Source organism: Hypomesus nipponensis, chromosome 22 (assembly GCF_054491055.1).
Source record: "Hypomesus nipponensis isolate SF chromosome 22, ASM5449105v1, whole genome shotgun sequence".
NCBI classification, from domain to species: Eukaryota; Metazoa; Chordata; class Actinopteri; order Osmeriformes; family Osmeridae; genus Hypomesus; species Hypomesus nipponensis.
The window spans coordinates 4,003,303-4,019,654 of record NC_140382.1 but is presented as its reverse complement, the minus strand read 5'-3'; the positions used below and the strand labels follow the sequence as shown (position 1 = coordinate 4,019,654).

Sequence of the window (16,352 nt, the reverse complement as noted above, 5' to 3'; positions counted from 1 at the left end):
AGTAGCATTCAATTCCTTACTCCTTAGCCTTGCCCTCAACCTAGCTTCCTTTCATTTTGTAACCCAGCTTCAAAATTCCTGCATACTCTTATCTTTGACCTATATGTTCCATAAGTTCAATAAGTGGTAACGTTATTCCGCTAAGAATGATCTCTCTCTAAAGAGACACCTTTTCTCCATCCTCCATTTCCCCATTTTTCTTTAGAGTAAACTAACTATCTGTGTGCCTCAATTCAGTAGTTCCTCGATTCGGTTTCATCCAAATCCTTTATCCACCTGTGCCTTTCTTATTGTCAGTGGTGAATCATTTGCACCCCCCCCCCCCCCCCATTGAAGCCACCAGAGTGGAATAGACCCTGATTGGTGGAAACACTCTCACCTTTGGTGAGTGGATGTGTGAGTTCATGTGTGTCCACTTGTGTGTTGACTGATTTCTCATTTCGCAATATTGTGTGGTTAATGAAGTTGGCAGATTGTGTGAATGTATTCAAATCCTTTTGGGGTTTGTGTGCATGAGTGATTGTGTCTGTCAGTGTGTGTGTATGCACATGTGTGTTAGTTAGTGTGTGTGTGTGTATGTGTTTTGAGTGCCTGTGTGTATGTTTGTGTGCCTGTGTGTGTGCACTCATGTGTTTGAGTGCCTTAGTGTGTGTGTGTGTGTGTGTGTATGTGTGGCCAGCAGATCATCAGTCTGTTGCCAGTCATATACCCATCAGGCTTCGATTGCTTTACTCATTTTGTTTTACCTGAGAGCCATGCTTGAATATTAATATGGCCTTCTCTCTCTCTGAATCACTGCCTGAAAATCCCTGTCAGCTCCCTCAGTATGTATCTGTCCCTCCCTCCCTCCCTCCCTCTCACGCTCTCCTTCCCTCATTCCCAGAGGTTAAATTCAGATGCTATCGAACCAGATAAGTTGCTACAGCTGCCTGCTAGTGACTAATTTGATTGTGTGTTTTCGATTGTGGCACTTGGGCACGGTTGCTGTGTTGCCGGGTCTTTCTGCTGCTGTTTGTTGCGTGGAGGACAAGGGTTAAAAGCAGACGTGAGATCTCATCTCCTCCACTGATCTGTCTATCAACGCACAAATGACTGTAGGACGCAGATAAGCACAGGTGGATTTAGGGAAGTGCAGAAAGTGTGATTGTGCTCGAGTGCGTCGTACGTACATGTGTATTTGCAAGCGTGCATGTTTTGGTCTAAACGGGTTTGTGTGTATAAGTGTGTCTGAGTGCGTAAGTGCCCTCGTGTACTTGCAAGTGTGTGTGTGTGTGTAGAAATGTGTGTGTGTGTGTTGGACACTCACTCACATTGCATACTAGTAATTGTGCCTCGCCTATGCCTTTCCTTTGCCCCTTCATTCCGGCGGTAATGTACTCCAATTACAACAAGCAGACTGTGGGGGGGAGGGGAGGGGGGAATCTTACTGTTTGTGATGGAGCTGCTTGTGCCGCTGTAGTCTCTGGTAAGACTGGGAGAAGTCAGGCTCCTCTTTGTAGATACACAGTCACATCACGTTGGCTGGGGTCAAGGAGGGGGCGGGGGGGGGGGGGTCAGCGGGGGCTGGGGGAGGAGGAGGAGGAGGAGCGTGAGAGAATGAGACTGATGGAGAGACAGGAGGAAGGCTCCTGTGGAAGGCACAGGAATGGCTGTGGAAGACAAGATAGAGGAACGGGGCCGGGTAGAGGGATGTATGAAGGCAATGAGAAAAGGTTTCTGAGGAGAGATGGAGTACAACTAGAAAGGAATCTATGAAGTGGATCATCATGCTTCTATTCATGTCTTTACAGCTTTCTCGTGTGTCCTGTATGTGTTGGAAATAACATCATAGGGACACGTTTTTTTTCTTCCCCCGTGATGGAAACCACCAACACACACACACACACACACATTGAAGCTCATTAATGCCTCAGGCTTGCTTCACGGAAGCAGTTCCCCACTTCTCTCCAGTTTCCAGCAAGACCCTCCTTAGAGAATTGCAGTTTCACCTTCTTTGCTAGAAATGCTCAGACTGTCACCCTGACTGCACAGGGCTGGGTCACTGATGAGATCTCTCCCAGCCACCAACTTAAGGTTATGTTTAGTAACAGGCTGTGGGCCCTAAACATGTGGCCTTCAGGATGAAAATATGTTCAAATCGGAACTAAAAGTGAATTGTGACACACGGGTGGGACTGTGCATTGGGAGTCTACTGAAGTGCTGATCTTCTAAACTATTGGATTGTTCCAGAGAAGGGCTAGTTGTTGGTATAAAGAAGTGTGCACAGTTAACACATGTAAGGTAAATCACTAATATATTTAACATAACTGAAGGAGGGTGTTTTTCCATCTCCCTGCCTAAGTATATGCAAAAACATGGTAGGGACCATATAGGGTATAAATCCCCCTGTGGACATGAAATGAAATCAAACTTGGGGTACTGCCTTTTTAGCAAGGAAGGTCACATGGCTTTACAGAGGCCCTTAAATCAGCACTGATAACCAGCCTAAACCCTTAGAGAAGACCAAAAACTCCTTACCACTCAGTAGGAGCAGTTCAGTGAGATATCCGCTCCTCAAGAGATGGTTGTTGATGCAGAAGATGCCAACCTTCTAGTTGGAGACCATTTTCCACCGGATCAGAATAGGTTTCACCAATAAATAGACCATGAATAGTCTGACTTGCAGAGGATTAGCAGCATCCGGTAGGAACAATACAGAAAGACTGCATGGAGGAGCTGCGGACGGTGGAGGGTGGGCTTAGTAGCAGGTACATAACAATGCTTGATGTGTCGACGTTGATGTGTCGAATGTGTGTCTGTGTCTTTGAATGTACGCAGTATTTATAGACCTTCGACTAACACACCGGCAGTTGAATCTGACATCAGCTGACAAAGTGACGTGCGGCAAAGGAGTCAGATGGCTGACTGGTGAGGGAGTTGGGCTTGTAATCAGAAGGTTGCCGGATCGATTCCACCGCCATGTCAAATGATGTTGTGTCCTTGGGCAAGGCACTTTGCCCTACTTGTACTTACTGTAAGTCACTCTGGATAAGGGCGTCTGCTAAATGACTAGTGACAAAATGTAAAGGAAAGTTTGGAGAAGAAATGGATAAACTTCACCAGTAGGCTAGCCTGTATATGAGGCACGACACCTTTGACTCCCATCACTCCAGGGGTGGTGCTCTCTATTATTCTCAAAGCCTCATGAAGGCCTATTAAACATGCAGTAGGGATCATGAGAGAAAATGTGTGATATGTGAATAAAAAAATCCTTTCAGCTCGTCTCCTTGGCGTACGTCTTCATCTTGCTCGGATTAATGCTGCCATTCCTTTAGGAGGCATATGCGAGGGAACCCACAGAATTGTACCCGCCAAATATCGGCGCGCTTTCACCGGCGGTTTTTGTACATACCACGGAATACATAACTAGGCGCACTTTACGCATCCCCTCCTGTCTCTTTATGGGAAACTCCCACTTTCCCCGTGACCCTCCCGTGAATGCATATGCATGACACGGAAATGCACAATTTGCCATTTTCAGTTTCTGCGACAGGCAGTCTGCGCCGTTACCTCAGTGCGGCATGTTGGTACATCCCTCGCCATGCTTTTGACCGCACATTGCGAAACAAATACGCCTGAAGTGGGCGCAAAAGCGTTGGTACATGAGGCCCTGTGTGTCTCTTTTGATTCTGTTAACCTATTCGTTCCAATTCCATTTATTGATATAGCTTAAAGGAAGAGGAAATGGGGAGAGACAGGCGGAATGTCACATCTGTGTATTTTTGTGTATGTGGGTGTGCGTGTGTGTGTGGTTTAAAGTACGGGGTGGTGACTCGATGCTGGTTTAATCACCGCTTGTCATCGTGTGAATGTGACCTGCCAGTTGGGTTGGCAAGAACACTAAAGTACACACAGCCCACTTCCTCTCTCCCTCTCTCTCCCTCTCTCTCTCTCTCCCTCTCTCTCTCTCTCCCTCTTTCTCCCTCTCTCTCTCTCTCTCTCTCTCTCTCCCTGTGTGTGTCTCACAAAACAAATATAAACACACACACACACACGCCATTTGATGAGAAACTGTGACCACGATAAGGAGGAGTAGTCTGTACTTATCAGGCTAAATAGGGGGTATGCGTTGGCGTGGACACTAGCTGGCTGCAGACCAACTCCAACGCGCAGCTGAAAACGCGAAAGAGCCTGCTCATGTTAACTGTGAACCTAATAAGGTTTTATTACAGAACCACCAAACATCCCGCCCTCTAATTGGCCACGTATAACCCACGCAGTCACAAGATTCGGAATCCAGCCTCACATCGCTGATCTTCCCTGGGAGCTGAGAAGGGGATGTCTTATGGATTAACTCAGTGTTTATCCTTTATGGTGTAACTTGTTTACTGCTTCAGAGTCAAGCTCATAAATCCTGCTTCCTGTTGGTTTTAGTGGCAGCGGCTGCGGCGCTCTCCATGGTGCTGAATCGACAGTCCTTGGAGCATTGTGTGTCTGTCTGTGTGTGCTTCTGAAACTTTCGAAATCCATAGACCCTATTATAAGAGGTCAGTTTGTGTGTCTCAGCCTTCTGTTTTCCCCACAACCTCTCCCTCGCTTCCCCTCTGTCCACCAGTCTGTCTGTCCTCTTTTCTCTCAACCTCACTCCAGTGTGTCACTCTCTGCTAATGGCACCATTAGACATACACTGCTGCTCCGTCTGCTCTGTGAACTACAGTGGTTATTTCTCCCTCTCTCTCTCTCTCTCTCTGTCCTTGTCTGTCTCTCTTTCATCAGAGATGACCCCTGACCTTGACCATGTAAACACCCCAGGGTGTCAGCTGTATCTATGCCTGTCAGTCATCTCACAGCTGCCCCCCCCCCCCCTTCCCTATTCCTCTACTTCAATGACGCCCTGCTGGTGTCATCAGTTTCACCTAGTCTGGGTGCTGTTTTGTTGACGATGGAGAAAACGTCACGGCAAATCTGGGGAGGAACTCTGCTTTACCATGTGAAACAAAGTCTTAGTAACGCGCAAATGCTCGGCTTTTGAGTGAGATGGTTCAATAGATTTCTGTGTAAGTAGGTGGAGTGGAAGCATTCAGTCTGGATGTGGAAATAGTCAAGTTGGGTAAATGATATAGCTCCTCTCCCCTTCCCTCCTCTCCACTCCACTCCACCATGGACACATTTAAGCAGGAATATTTGATGGCGTCAGATTGCTGCGGGGTTTGGAATCGGGGCGACTCAGCATCTTTTCATGTCTTTACAGAAACCCAGGAGGATGTATTTCAATTGAAAAGGAAATAATATGTATTAATTATACTTATGCAAAACTACTGTATCTTCAATGAGGATGTAGTTGCCCAGGGGAGGGGGTGGAGGGGGAGCTGGGGGGGGCTAACGTTGATCAAACAGCCCCTCCTCTCCCTCCCCCCAGATCATTATGCCATGTTAGAGAGCCCTGAAGGAATGGTTTTGACTTTAGCGGCTTACCACTGAGCAAACAATCCTTGCGAATTTCTTCTCCAGCTCCTGTAGTCTATAAACTCTATACTTGGCCTCGTGATCGCTGTTGGATCCACAAACTCTATCTATCTGTCTGTCTATCTGTCTTTGTCTGTCTTTGTCTGTCTGTCGGTCGGTCTGTCGGTCTGTCGGTCTGTACCACAGTCTGTCTGTACCTCTGTCTGTCTGCCTGCCTGCCTGCCAGTATATCGATTCATCATTCTCTCGCATTTCTTTCTCGATCTCGATCTCACTCTTTCTCTCTCTGTCTTACACACACACACACACAAACACACACACACCAACGAAAGAACCCAGGCACTTCAAGCATACGCGCTGTCTGAATGCAAATGAACAGGCAGGTAGTACGTTTTGGAGAGGAGCGGAGAGATGTCAGAGGTGTGGCAGTTAATCCGAAGTTTCTCTCCCTTCTCCTCTCAACATACGACGTCAGTCCCGGCCGCGTCGCAGAAGGGCGGGCGCACAGGTTCACCGTGCACCTGTCTGCGTTTTGGCCCCCTCTGCTCCCCTCTCGTTTGAAGTCTGTCGGAAGCCGCCGACGGTGCACCTTTCAGTAGAAACGTGTTCAAAGACGCCCCCCCCCCCCCCCGACCAGCCCGCGCTGGTGAAGGGCCCCTCTCCTCCGCCTTTATAGCCCCCCCCCCCACCCAGCGACCCCACAGACCTTACTCCACTCCTCTCCTCTGTCTCCTCAGTAGCCCACCCGCCCCATCCCTCTTCCTCTCGCTTCGCCTCTCCTTCACGATCTCCCCTCCGCAGAGAGAAACGCGACGACCGGGTGAGGGAAGGAGAGAGAGAAGTAGAAATGGAATGAAAGGGAGGAATGATGGTGTGGTCTCAAGTGGTGGCCCGCGGCCTCTCAGAGGGAGAAAAGCATTATGAATAATTAAGCCGCAAAAGAAGCGGCAGAAAAGATGGGAAAAAAAAGGTAACAAAAACAAACTTCTCTGTCCGTTTTGGAGGAAGTGTATTTTTTTCCCTCTGCCCTGTGGCACAATATCAGGCAACGGGGAAGATTAACCTGTCCCCTAAAAGCATCGCTTCTTTTTACCCTACACACTTTCCAAATCAAAGCAAATAAATCATTAATATTTGAACCTTTTAGCTGCACGACAGAGACTTCCTACTGAGATCCTTTACATTTTTAATCACAAGACATTGATGTCGCTCTCATTAGCTGTTAAACCACATTTGAGCAACATAAATCTCTCGTGGTAACAGTTTAATCAATGTCAGCCTCTCTTTCCCATTTTGTCTGTGTAACTCAACGCATCCCACACACATGTGACACACACTCGGAAAGAAAAATTGATACAAAAGAAACAAATTGCGTACTTTACAGTCCAAACAAGTAGCGTTTGTCCGCTGCCCTAGAAATGTTGAAGATCCAAAATGAGTTATGGATTGCCATGACCCAATTTTATGAGGTAATTGGGGATATATTTCATTTTTAGTATGTCATCTTTCACCGCCTCGTTACTGTGGTGACAAAAGCGCGGTGGTGTTCCCAGTTGTGTATTTATCTGTTCTATATTTAAAACAGGGTTGGTAAGATGGCTGTCTGTAGAGAAGGGTTGCTCCCAGTACGACTGATGATCTCTGATCGAGAATTTTGGAGCTATGAGTTCACTCCCTCCCTCTCTCTCTCTCTCTCTCTCTCTCTCTCTCTCTCTCTCTCTCTCTCTCTCTCTCTCTCTCTCTTGTCTCTCTCTCTCTCTCTCTCTCTCTCTCTCTCTCTCTCTCTCTCTCTCTCTATCTCTCTCTCTCTGTCTCTCACTCCCTCACTCTATGTCTGTCTGTGTCTTTCACCTTATTTGTCTTCATCTGTCTGTCTGTCTGTCTGTCTGTCTGTCTGTCTCTCTCTCTCTCTCTCTCTTTTTTTTCTCTCTCTCTCTCTCTCTCTCTCTCTCTCTCTCTCTCTCTGTCTGTCTGTCTGTCTGTCTGTCTGTCTGTCTGTCTGTCTGTCTGTCTGTCTGTCTGTCTGTCTGTCTTCTATGAATCTTTCTCACCCTCTCATGTCATAGGTCCTCCTCCTCACCCTTCCCAATGTACTGTGGAATCCTGACTGTCAAACACTGACACACAGACCCTTCAAACGAATCAACAGGATACCAGGCCTGACTGGACCACAAGTGTCCGGATCCCTGCTTGTGTCACCGCACACAGACCAGTCCCTTGAGAGCCTGCCTGGGGGCCGCCTCCTCGCTAAGCCAGGTGGTGGTGTCGACGTTGAGCTTGCTTGTCGGGGGGAACAGACGTGTTGGGCTTTGAGGACAGAGAAACACAACTCCTCCTCATCTGACAGCAATGTTGTAGCAGGCTGTGAGGGAAGGTTTGTGGAGTGACAGAAGATGTCAACGACAGAAGTCTTGAAGGGGAAACGGAAACACGGCATGTCAGAAGTGCAACTGGTTTATAAAGAAGCACTAAGTGATGCACAAACGGACGATTTGGGTGTTCACATGATCATTGCCATCGCTCAAAGCCTCGTTAAGGGCTTGGAGGACAAGAAATAGAACTGCTAACCTAGTTCATTGTGTATTAGCAGTTTGACAATATTGTGCTGTATAAATGGTGTCTATCGTTTGAGAGAGCCCACTGTAAAGCACAGCTTCTCTGCAGCGGAACATAAGGACCCACCGCGGAGTCCACTGTCCCCGGAAGATGGGTTATTGTTGTCAGGAATGGTGCAGCGTGTGTTCTGAACACTGAGGGACTCGGAGTCCCATGTTGTATTTGAAATCCCTGTGAAAAGGTTCTGAATGGAACCTGTGAGTGTCGTTACGGAGCCCCCGCTCAGTTGTCAACAGACGCAACGGACAGTCCACTCGTACGCCCCTTGCTTCGGTCGCCCGCTGGGAGTGTTTCTCTCTTCAAAGGCAACTTGTCATGCTGTTGGTTTAACAAAGATGGTAAACATGAATTCAGTGATGGTAAAAACAGCTCTGTGATTCAACGTTTTTGGAGACAACTTTGGAAGAAGGCATTGAATTGCGTGCCCTGAATGCACGTGACAAAATAAACACAAACTTTGTTCTGGCTGGTTGATTTGACGGTTCCGTTTCTTTTTTTCTATTGGAACATGCGACGTGGCTCATCATGCAATGTATTCATGTTATGAGTTCCTGAAAGAAATGAGGGCATGATATGGAGTGGATTACCTTTGCATCAAATCAGACTTTCTTCTGCTATCTCACTACAGTAGCTTCATCACATGTTCCTTCATCAGCCATATTCTTCTCGATGTGATTAGTCATGCCAGTCAGGAAAGCAGAAGCCTGCGTTCCACACCGCCACCCCCCCGTCACCCCCCCCCACCCCCCCCCACCCCCTCCCCCCACCTCTGAGTCGTGATAAATCTGGAATCGATGCCAGAGATGAGGAATTGAAGACACCGTTGTTTGATCAGTTTGTCTCTCTAGTCTGACTCTTCACCTTGACCATGCCAGTCCTCCCAGAATTCCGTCTGGGTGTCTGAATAGCCAATCAGGGCGAGGAGGAGGGGAGTTGATCTCCTCGTGGAGCAATCAGTATGGTAATTCTAGTGCCAACCCTGAAAAAACAACAACTCTTGTTCGGTGATGAGAGACGTTTAAATAACCCAACAAAAGCATTTAATTAACGTCCTTCCTCACCTGAGCGTTTATGTTTTAACTGGAGTGGAGCTCTTTGTTGTTTGAGACCATCTCCCATTTTAATTATTTCAAATCACTGTCTGGTACAGATTCTCATGGGGTTTAATTAGGCTAAATTAAAACGATGTAAATTCAGACTGGAAGCGTCAGGGTTTGAAAATAGAGTTGTGTTGTGTCGCCATATTTCTTCTTCATCTTTACGCTAAAGAGAAACCATTCCTTGTCTTCCTTTTGAAGTTTGCTCACAACCTCTCAGGCTGTTTTCCCTCGGGGGCCCAGCTGACGTTGACCGCTAAAGTCTCACAGCTGTGGGCGTGGCTTGTGTGTGTTTCTGTGTTCCTGTTCCTGAGCATGCGTGATTCCGTGTTGATTCCGTCTGTGCATGTGCATCATTTCTACGTCTGTGTGCGCGTCGGGTTGTGTGAAATGGCTTTAGAATCTTCTGTTGTTCCTCGTCCATAAAGAGGGATGCCTCTCTTGTTGGGTGACAGCACAGTAAACCCCATAGACATGGAGGAATGGCGTGAGTTACAAAGGGAGACATACATCAAAGTGAGTCAGCGAGTGAGAGACTAGAGGAATACTACACACACCCAATACATGTGGAATTCTGACAGCAGGATGCGTGACGACTTGGAGCCTTGCCTAACGCGTGCGTGTGTGTGTTCCACGTGCTCCAACCACAGGCGCCCGAAACCATTCTGCAGGTCGGCCATGCACTCAACAGCACTCAGCTCGTCCAATCCTGACCTTGCTGAGTCGCTGTGGGTGGCTGGCTTTACCTCCATTTTAGAGAGTTTGAGTCCCCTCGAGCTGCGTGGGAGTGGGGGAAACCCCGCGGTGGTTTCACCCGCCTCCCTTCTCTCAGGCCATCCACGCCCCCTGAGGAAGACGGTGTGTGTCAGGAGCTGGATGAAACGCCGGAGGCAGCGCTCCCTACTGTTTGACTAGCTGCATTGCGGGATGAAACCACGTGGCCGCGCCGAGTTGTGTGTGTCTCCTCCGCCGCACCAGCTGTCGCTCTCTCACGCGTCTGTCTTTGATCAGGGGAGGAGTGTGGCTCCGGCCCCCGGAAAACATTACCGGTCGAACGGCGGGAGAAAGGGAGGTGTGGCAACATTTTCCTCCAGCGTTCTCTCTCTCTCTCTCACTCTGTTTCTGTCTCTCTGTTACTCCCTCTATCTCTCCCTCTTTTTCTTGTTGCTTCTCTTTCTTCTCTCTCAATTCATTTCAAGTCAAGTGCTTTATTGGCTTGAGGTATTTTAAATATTGCCAAAGCAAATTGTGCGGTATTTACATTATATATAGTCATTTAGCAGATGCTCTTATCCAGAACAACTTATAGTAAGTACAGGGACATTCCCCACGAGACAAGTGGGTGAAGTGCCTTGCCCAAGGACACAACGTCATTTGACACAGTTAGGGATCAAACCGTCAACTTTCTGATTAATAGCCTGATTCCTTAACCGCTCAGCCATCTGACCCCCACAACCACCACCCAAACTGTATGTACCCACAAGCTATTTGCACATGTTTACATACTATTTGAAAAACTGTTCAACTTAAGTTCTTAACATAACATTTAATAGCAATTAGCTATCCTGAATGAATGAATGAATGAATGAATGACTGATTGCTGGTTGCCTGGACATATCAGCTGAAGATTGTCATGGAAGGAACAGGCATGCCCGAAGGTTTTAGCCTAGGTGTGTTTCCCAAGATGACATAAGATGTAATGTGGATGAGATCCTGTGGCAAAATTCAGATTACAAGGCTGCCTAGTGTTGACAAATGTATCAGTAGATGGTTCACACATTACTTTATTGTATTTTGGAATCACTCAATGTCCCAAAATAAATGACATCATAGTGACGCATATTGCATCATGTCCGATTCATTCCTGTAAGATATACTGTAGTGAATTGTAAACAGTAGAGTGGCGTCATTTTTTATAACATTTGATAGATAGATTGTAAAGCAAAAGATAACATTGTGTAATGCTACCTGTAGTATCATGTTTTTTAGGTCAAAGTTTTATGAGTGACTGTGTCCTTGTTGAGTGACAACCTTTGCTTGTGTTATGGAAGAATGAGTTGATATGAGACCGTATGAAGTGTTTTGGTTGTTTTAGTGCATTTTGGTCGGGACAATAACTGTTTTCACATGAGTAATTAAAAGTAGGTCCTAAAGTAAAATACTGTAATGAAGCATTTCATGTAGACCTGTGTTTCAGATGTATATGCATGGTCTCTCTGGATTGTCCAACCTTTATTCAGGGCTAGATCAAAGCCAATTCATGTCAAGCACTTCCAGGAAATAAGATGAGATTTATAATTGAAAAGAAGGACATGCAACGTTTTATAGAATTAGAGAATTTCATTGAACCTTCAAGAGCAGATTGAATGAGGATGGCTTTGTCCCAGCAGTGGAGTGGGGAGCCTGTAGCTCATTAGAGCAGCATAATGAAAGACTGTTGTACTTAACCACCACACACTGCAGTTACTTTCTCTGTCTGTCTTTCTCTGTATCTGTCTCTCGAAGTATTAGAGGTGTGTGCAGTACTGTATTCCCACTCACAGACTCTGAACACCTTACATGCTCACATCTTGATTCCCATCATGTGAACAGATATGGTCTTTAGAAAGGGACCAGGTTTTACAGGGACGGTTTGTTTCTTGTTTTGGCCCTCTGAATCCAAATATTTCGTCCTCATCCACCCTGTCCCCCATATTACTGCAGTCATGGTATTTGTTGTGGGGGTGGTGGTGGTGGGGGGGGGGGGGGGGGGGGGTAGGTTGGAGGTGGCTCTAAGTAGTTGTGGGTGTACTGGGATGTGTGGGGGGGGATGGGCTCTGATCACAGCGTGTTGCCCAGTGGACATCGCACTTGTCGGGCTGGTGTGTGGAGGGGGTGGGGGGGTGGGGGGGAAGGGCGGTTGTTGTTGTGTTCCTGGAAGCGCAGGATGAGAGGTTTCTGAAACAGACTGATGCTGTCTCTGGAAGCAACAGGGGGAGGTTTTTCCCTCTGGGACGCTCTCACAGAGGTCAACTCATCTCTCTCTCTCTGTCGCTCTCACATGCAAACATACACAGTGGCACTTACATATATGATCGCCTTTCATAATCTCATTTGTGAAGTCAACTCAAAACGATATTATATTGATTCCCTTTCTCCCTCCTCCCTTTCCATCTTCTGTCTCCCTCCACAGGCTTGAAGCAAATCCACGCCCTGTCCATCCAGGGGAACTATGAGATGCGCATTGACTTGGAGGACTTTGAAAATGGCACGGCCTTTGCCCACTATGGAACCTTTGGTGTGGGCCTGTTCTCCGTTGACCCTGATGACGATGGATACCCGCTCACCGTAGGCGACTACTCAGGCAACGCCGGTATGCCCACCTGTGTGTGTGTGTGTTTAAGCATGTGTGTGTATTGGTGTGTGTTTGTGTGTCTTTTCGCTACTGGTTGTCTGTCTGTCTTCTGGTTAAGCTACATGATGTAGTTAGGCTACATTAGCAGGTTAAGCTACATGATGTAGTTAGGCTACATTAGCAGGTTAAGCTACATGATGTAGTTAAGCTATATTAGCAGGTTAAGCTACATGATGTAGTTAGGCTACATTAGCATGTGAAGCTACATGAAGTAGTTAAGCTATATTAGCAGGTTAAGCTACATGATGTAGTTAGGCTACATTAGCATGTGAAGCTACATTAAGAAGTTAGGCTACATTAGCATGTGAAGCTACATGAAGTAGTTAAGCTACATTAGCAGGTTAAGCTACATGATGTAGTTAGGCTACCTTAGCATGTGAAGCTACATTAAGTAGTTAGGCTACATTAGCAGGTTAAGCTACATGATGTAGTTAGGCTACATTAGCATGTGAAGCTACATGGTCTACATTAAGCAGCCTAGACGGTGCCAGGGAGTGTTTTTGTTTGAGTCTGGGTTTGTGTTCTCACATGTCGCTAGGCAGCCAGTCTCCCATCACTATGATTAAATTACTCCTAATTAATTACTCCCCTTGACCTGCAGCCTCAACACCGATGCACTGTTGCAACAAAGAAGCAATTTAAGGATCCTGTGGGGTTGAGAGCGCAGATGGAGAGAGAGTCAGAGAGGCAAGGAAATGGTTGGTTGGTGTAAATGGCAGATAATGAGAGTTAGGGCTCATGTATTTTTTACAGTAATATTTCAGAGGGACAGATCGTCACAAATGGAGATCAAATTGACTTTTTAATGATCTTGAATGATTGGAATAATTATTTTAGACAAAATGTTGTCCTATTTATTATTGCTATCTGACAACATTGTATAATATATACTTATATGCTACATGATTTACAAGTTTTTATTCTTATTATTATTTTCAATGCCTATTTATTATTATCATTACGTATTATAGATTTATTGTTTTGGCAAATCAAATAGTATTGCTTTGCCAACATAGAAGGAATACATCATTGGAGAGAAAAAGGAGAAAGAAAGACAGGAGAAAAAGAGGTAGAATGAAAGAAAGAGAGGAAAAGAGAGAGAGACAAGGGAGAAAGAGAGGCAGAATGAAAGAAAGAGAGGAAAAGAGAGAGAGACAAGGTAAGGTGTCAAGCCTGCCTCTCAACAATGGCCACAACAACAGCTCTGACCTTGGCATGGCGCGCTTGTCGGATATCAGAATAACCTGATCACCCCCCCCCCCCCCTCCCCCCATCCCCGCAGGCCAGCAAAGTTACTTAGCCTGCCTGACTGGACTGCTGTTTGGCTGTGATCTGAGATACGCAGACAGGTGCTCATTTTGACCAGAGGCAGCGGCCTCCTAATGGGCTCACCCCTCCTCTCCCTTGGCCTCCTTTCCACCCCCAAGGTGACACTGAGCAAGCAGAAAAAAAGGAGTCTCTAAGTGCTCCTATCCCCACCCCCACCCCAACCAGAGGCCATCATCAGCTTGTCAACTCTACAACAGGGGAAAGGGACTGATTGTGGGTTGCAGAGGAGCTTGAAGGAGATTGGGGGGATTCTGGGCGGCCAACGGGACTGGGAGAGGGAAGGATTGGGTGGGAGGTATAGTGTTGTATTGGGCCACAATATCAGTGCAGTTAGGGTGCTGGAAGTCTCTATGGTCTAAGGCTACGTCCACATTCATCCGGATACATTTGTATCCGTTTTCCCTGTTCCACATCATGTTTGCTGCTGTCATCCACTTTTAATATTCCAACTGAAGAAGGGACATCAGACAGACGGATATGGCCTTGGTATGCAAAGGTTAGAGATGCGCTTGTCAGAGCGTAGTACGCGTGGTCAGTGCGGGGGCCTTTGATATTTCGACAACAAAGTAGCCCGTCTGCTGTCGTTAATGAGCAGTCATGCACGCACACACCCCTCCTCCCTTCCCCTCCAACTGGTTATGTGCTTTCAATCAAAGATGAAATAAATACAAATGATCCTCCTTGTTGATTTAGAAAATGAATGCAAGAGATGCAACAGCACTGTGTTGGAGAGACAAGCGCTGAATTGGAGCTTAGAGGAGATAGCTGTACTGAGTTACACTTTTAACTGACAGCTCTCTTCTTTCTCTCCGTTTGTCTGTTTCCCCTCACCTTCACCTCTTTTCTCTATCCCCCTCTCCTGCCCTCCCCTCCCTTCCCTTTTTATCTCTCCTCCTTCCCTCCTCTCCTTTCCATTCTCTATTCCTGTCCAATCTCATCCCTTCCGCTACCCTATTCTCACATCCCCTCCTCCCCCCTCTCCCACTCTCCTCACCCTGCCCCTCGTCTCCTGTCACCCCTACATTCTCTTGTGCTCTCCTCTACCCCCCCACCACCTCCAGGAGATGCCTTGCTAAAGCACAATGGCATGAAGTTCACCACCAAGGACCAAGACAACGACCACTCGGAGAACAACTGTGCCTCGTTCTACCACGGCGCCTGGTGGTACCGTAACTGCCACACCTCCAACCTGAACGGGCAGTACCTGCGCGGTCAGCACACGTCCTACGCCGACGGCATTGAGTGGTCTTCCTGGACCGGCTGGCAGTACTCCCTCAAGTTCTCTGAGATGAAGATACGGCCCACCCGCGACGACAGCAAATGAGAGAATGAGGGAGTGACGGCGAGATGGAGGAAGGGATGGAGTGGAGGTGATAAAAAGAGAGGGAAAGTGAAAACACTGGGAGGATGAAAAGGAAATGTTATGTGATAAAAATGAAGCGTCGGAAAGCCCCAACTGTGACAGCTAGACTGTATACTTCCTGTCTTTGTTGTGTTTCTCTGACTCAAATGGATCTCTTTTATTGGTTGATGATGCCCTGCTATTTCCTTTGTTGATCTGCTCCCCTTCCCAACTATTCCCACATACAACCCCACACACTCCAATCCAGTGTCCAAAGTTTGTTTTGCTGTTTTGTGTCTCGGTTTTGATTGGTTCCTTCTCAGTGACCTTCATAGCCTTACTGTCAATTCACACACTAACACACTTACCACTTCAGGTAGTCATTATTTCTAGTCAGTGAGTACTGTGTGACCCCAAACGTCAAAATAATGTACCCACTCGGAACACGTAAGGATCCTTTAGACCCACAGCCATTACTATAATAATGATACAGTAGTGTTTGTGTGTGTGTGTGTGTGTGTGTGTGTGTGCGTGTGTGTGTGTGTGTGCATGGTCAGGAAAGCCTGTGCTCCATTTTGCTCTTTTCTGAGCTAGGATAGGAGAGAAGAGGTGAGGTGGACAGGGAGACCCCGGGTAGGAGAGGAGAGATGGCAGGTAGGGAGAGAGGCCAGTTCTGGTCTCTCATGTGAACAACTTGTGTTGTGCAGAGGTTAAGCAGACTAGTAGACTAGGGGACATCAGACAAGTCAGATGTTTTATCCAGATGTCATTCTAGATCCATCACCATAATTATATCTTTAAAATTGAACTATACTGTATATTTAAAAAGTAGGAGTGTTGAATCTGCAGACTGTCTAGCTAGCTAGCTAACGTTAGTTTGTAGGCTTGATTGCTTCTATGGCTAAAATGATATGACCGAGCAAGGAAGCCAGAAAATTATGTCTGTTTACCAAAGTAAGTGTCACCATTCATATTGAAGTATTTGTTGTCCACTGCTGGTCGGAAAAAGCAAAGATAAAAGACTTGTCAACAAATCATATGTCATCATAGCTAGGAGTGTCAAATGTTACAAGATGGAAAGTAAGTAGTAAATCCAAAACTGAATGCTAGAGCCTCAAATCTGTCAGAG

At 46.7% G+C, this 16,352-nt stretch overlaps 1 protein-coding gene across 2 annotated transcripts in view; it reads left to right on the top strand.

Annotated features, from left to right (window-relative positions):
- Positions 1–15,222, top strand: part of fibcd1b (fibrinogen C domain containing 1b) — a 78,298-nt gene extending 63,076 nt beyond the window's left edge. For both annotated transcript variants that reach the window (XM_084687799.1, XM_084687798.1), the window contains 2 exons: positions 12,331–12,510; positions 14,943–15,222. In XM_084687799.1, coding sequence (XP_084543925.1) covers positions 12,331–12,510; positions 14,943–15,205 — 443 coding nt within the window. In that variant the 3' untranslated portion in view covers positions 15,206–15,222. The remainder of the gene's footprint in view (positions 1–12,330; positions 12,511–14,942) is intronic.
- The last annotated feature ends 1,130 nt before the right edge of the window (positions 15,223–16,352 follow it).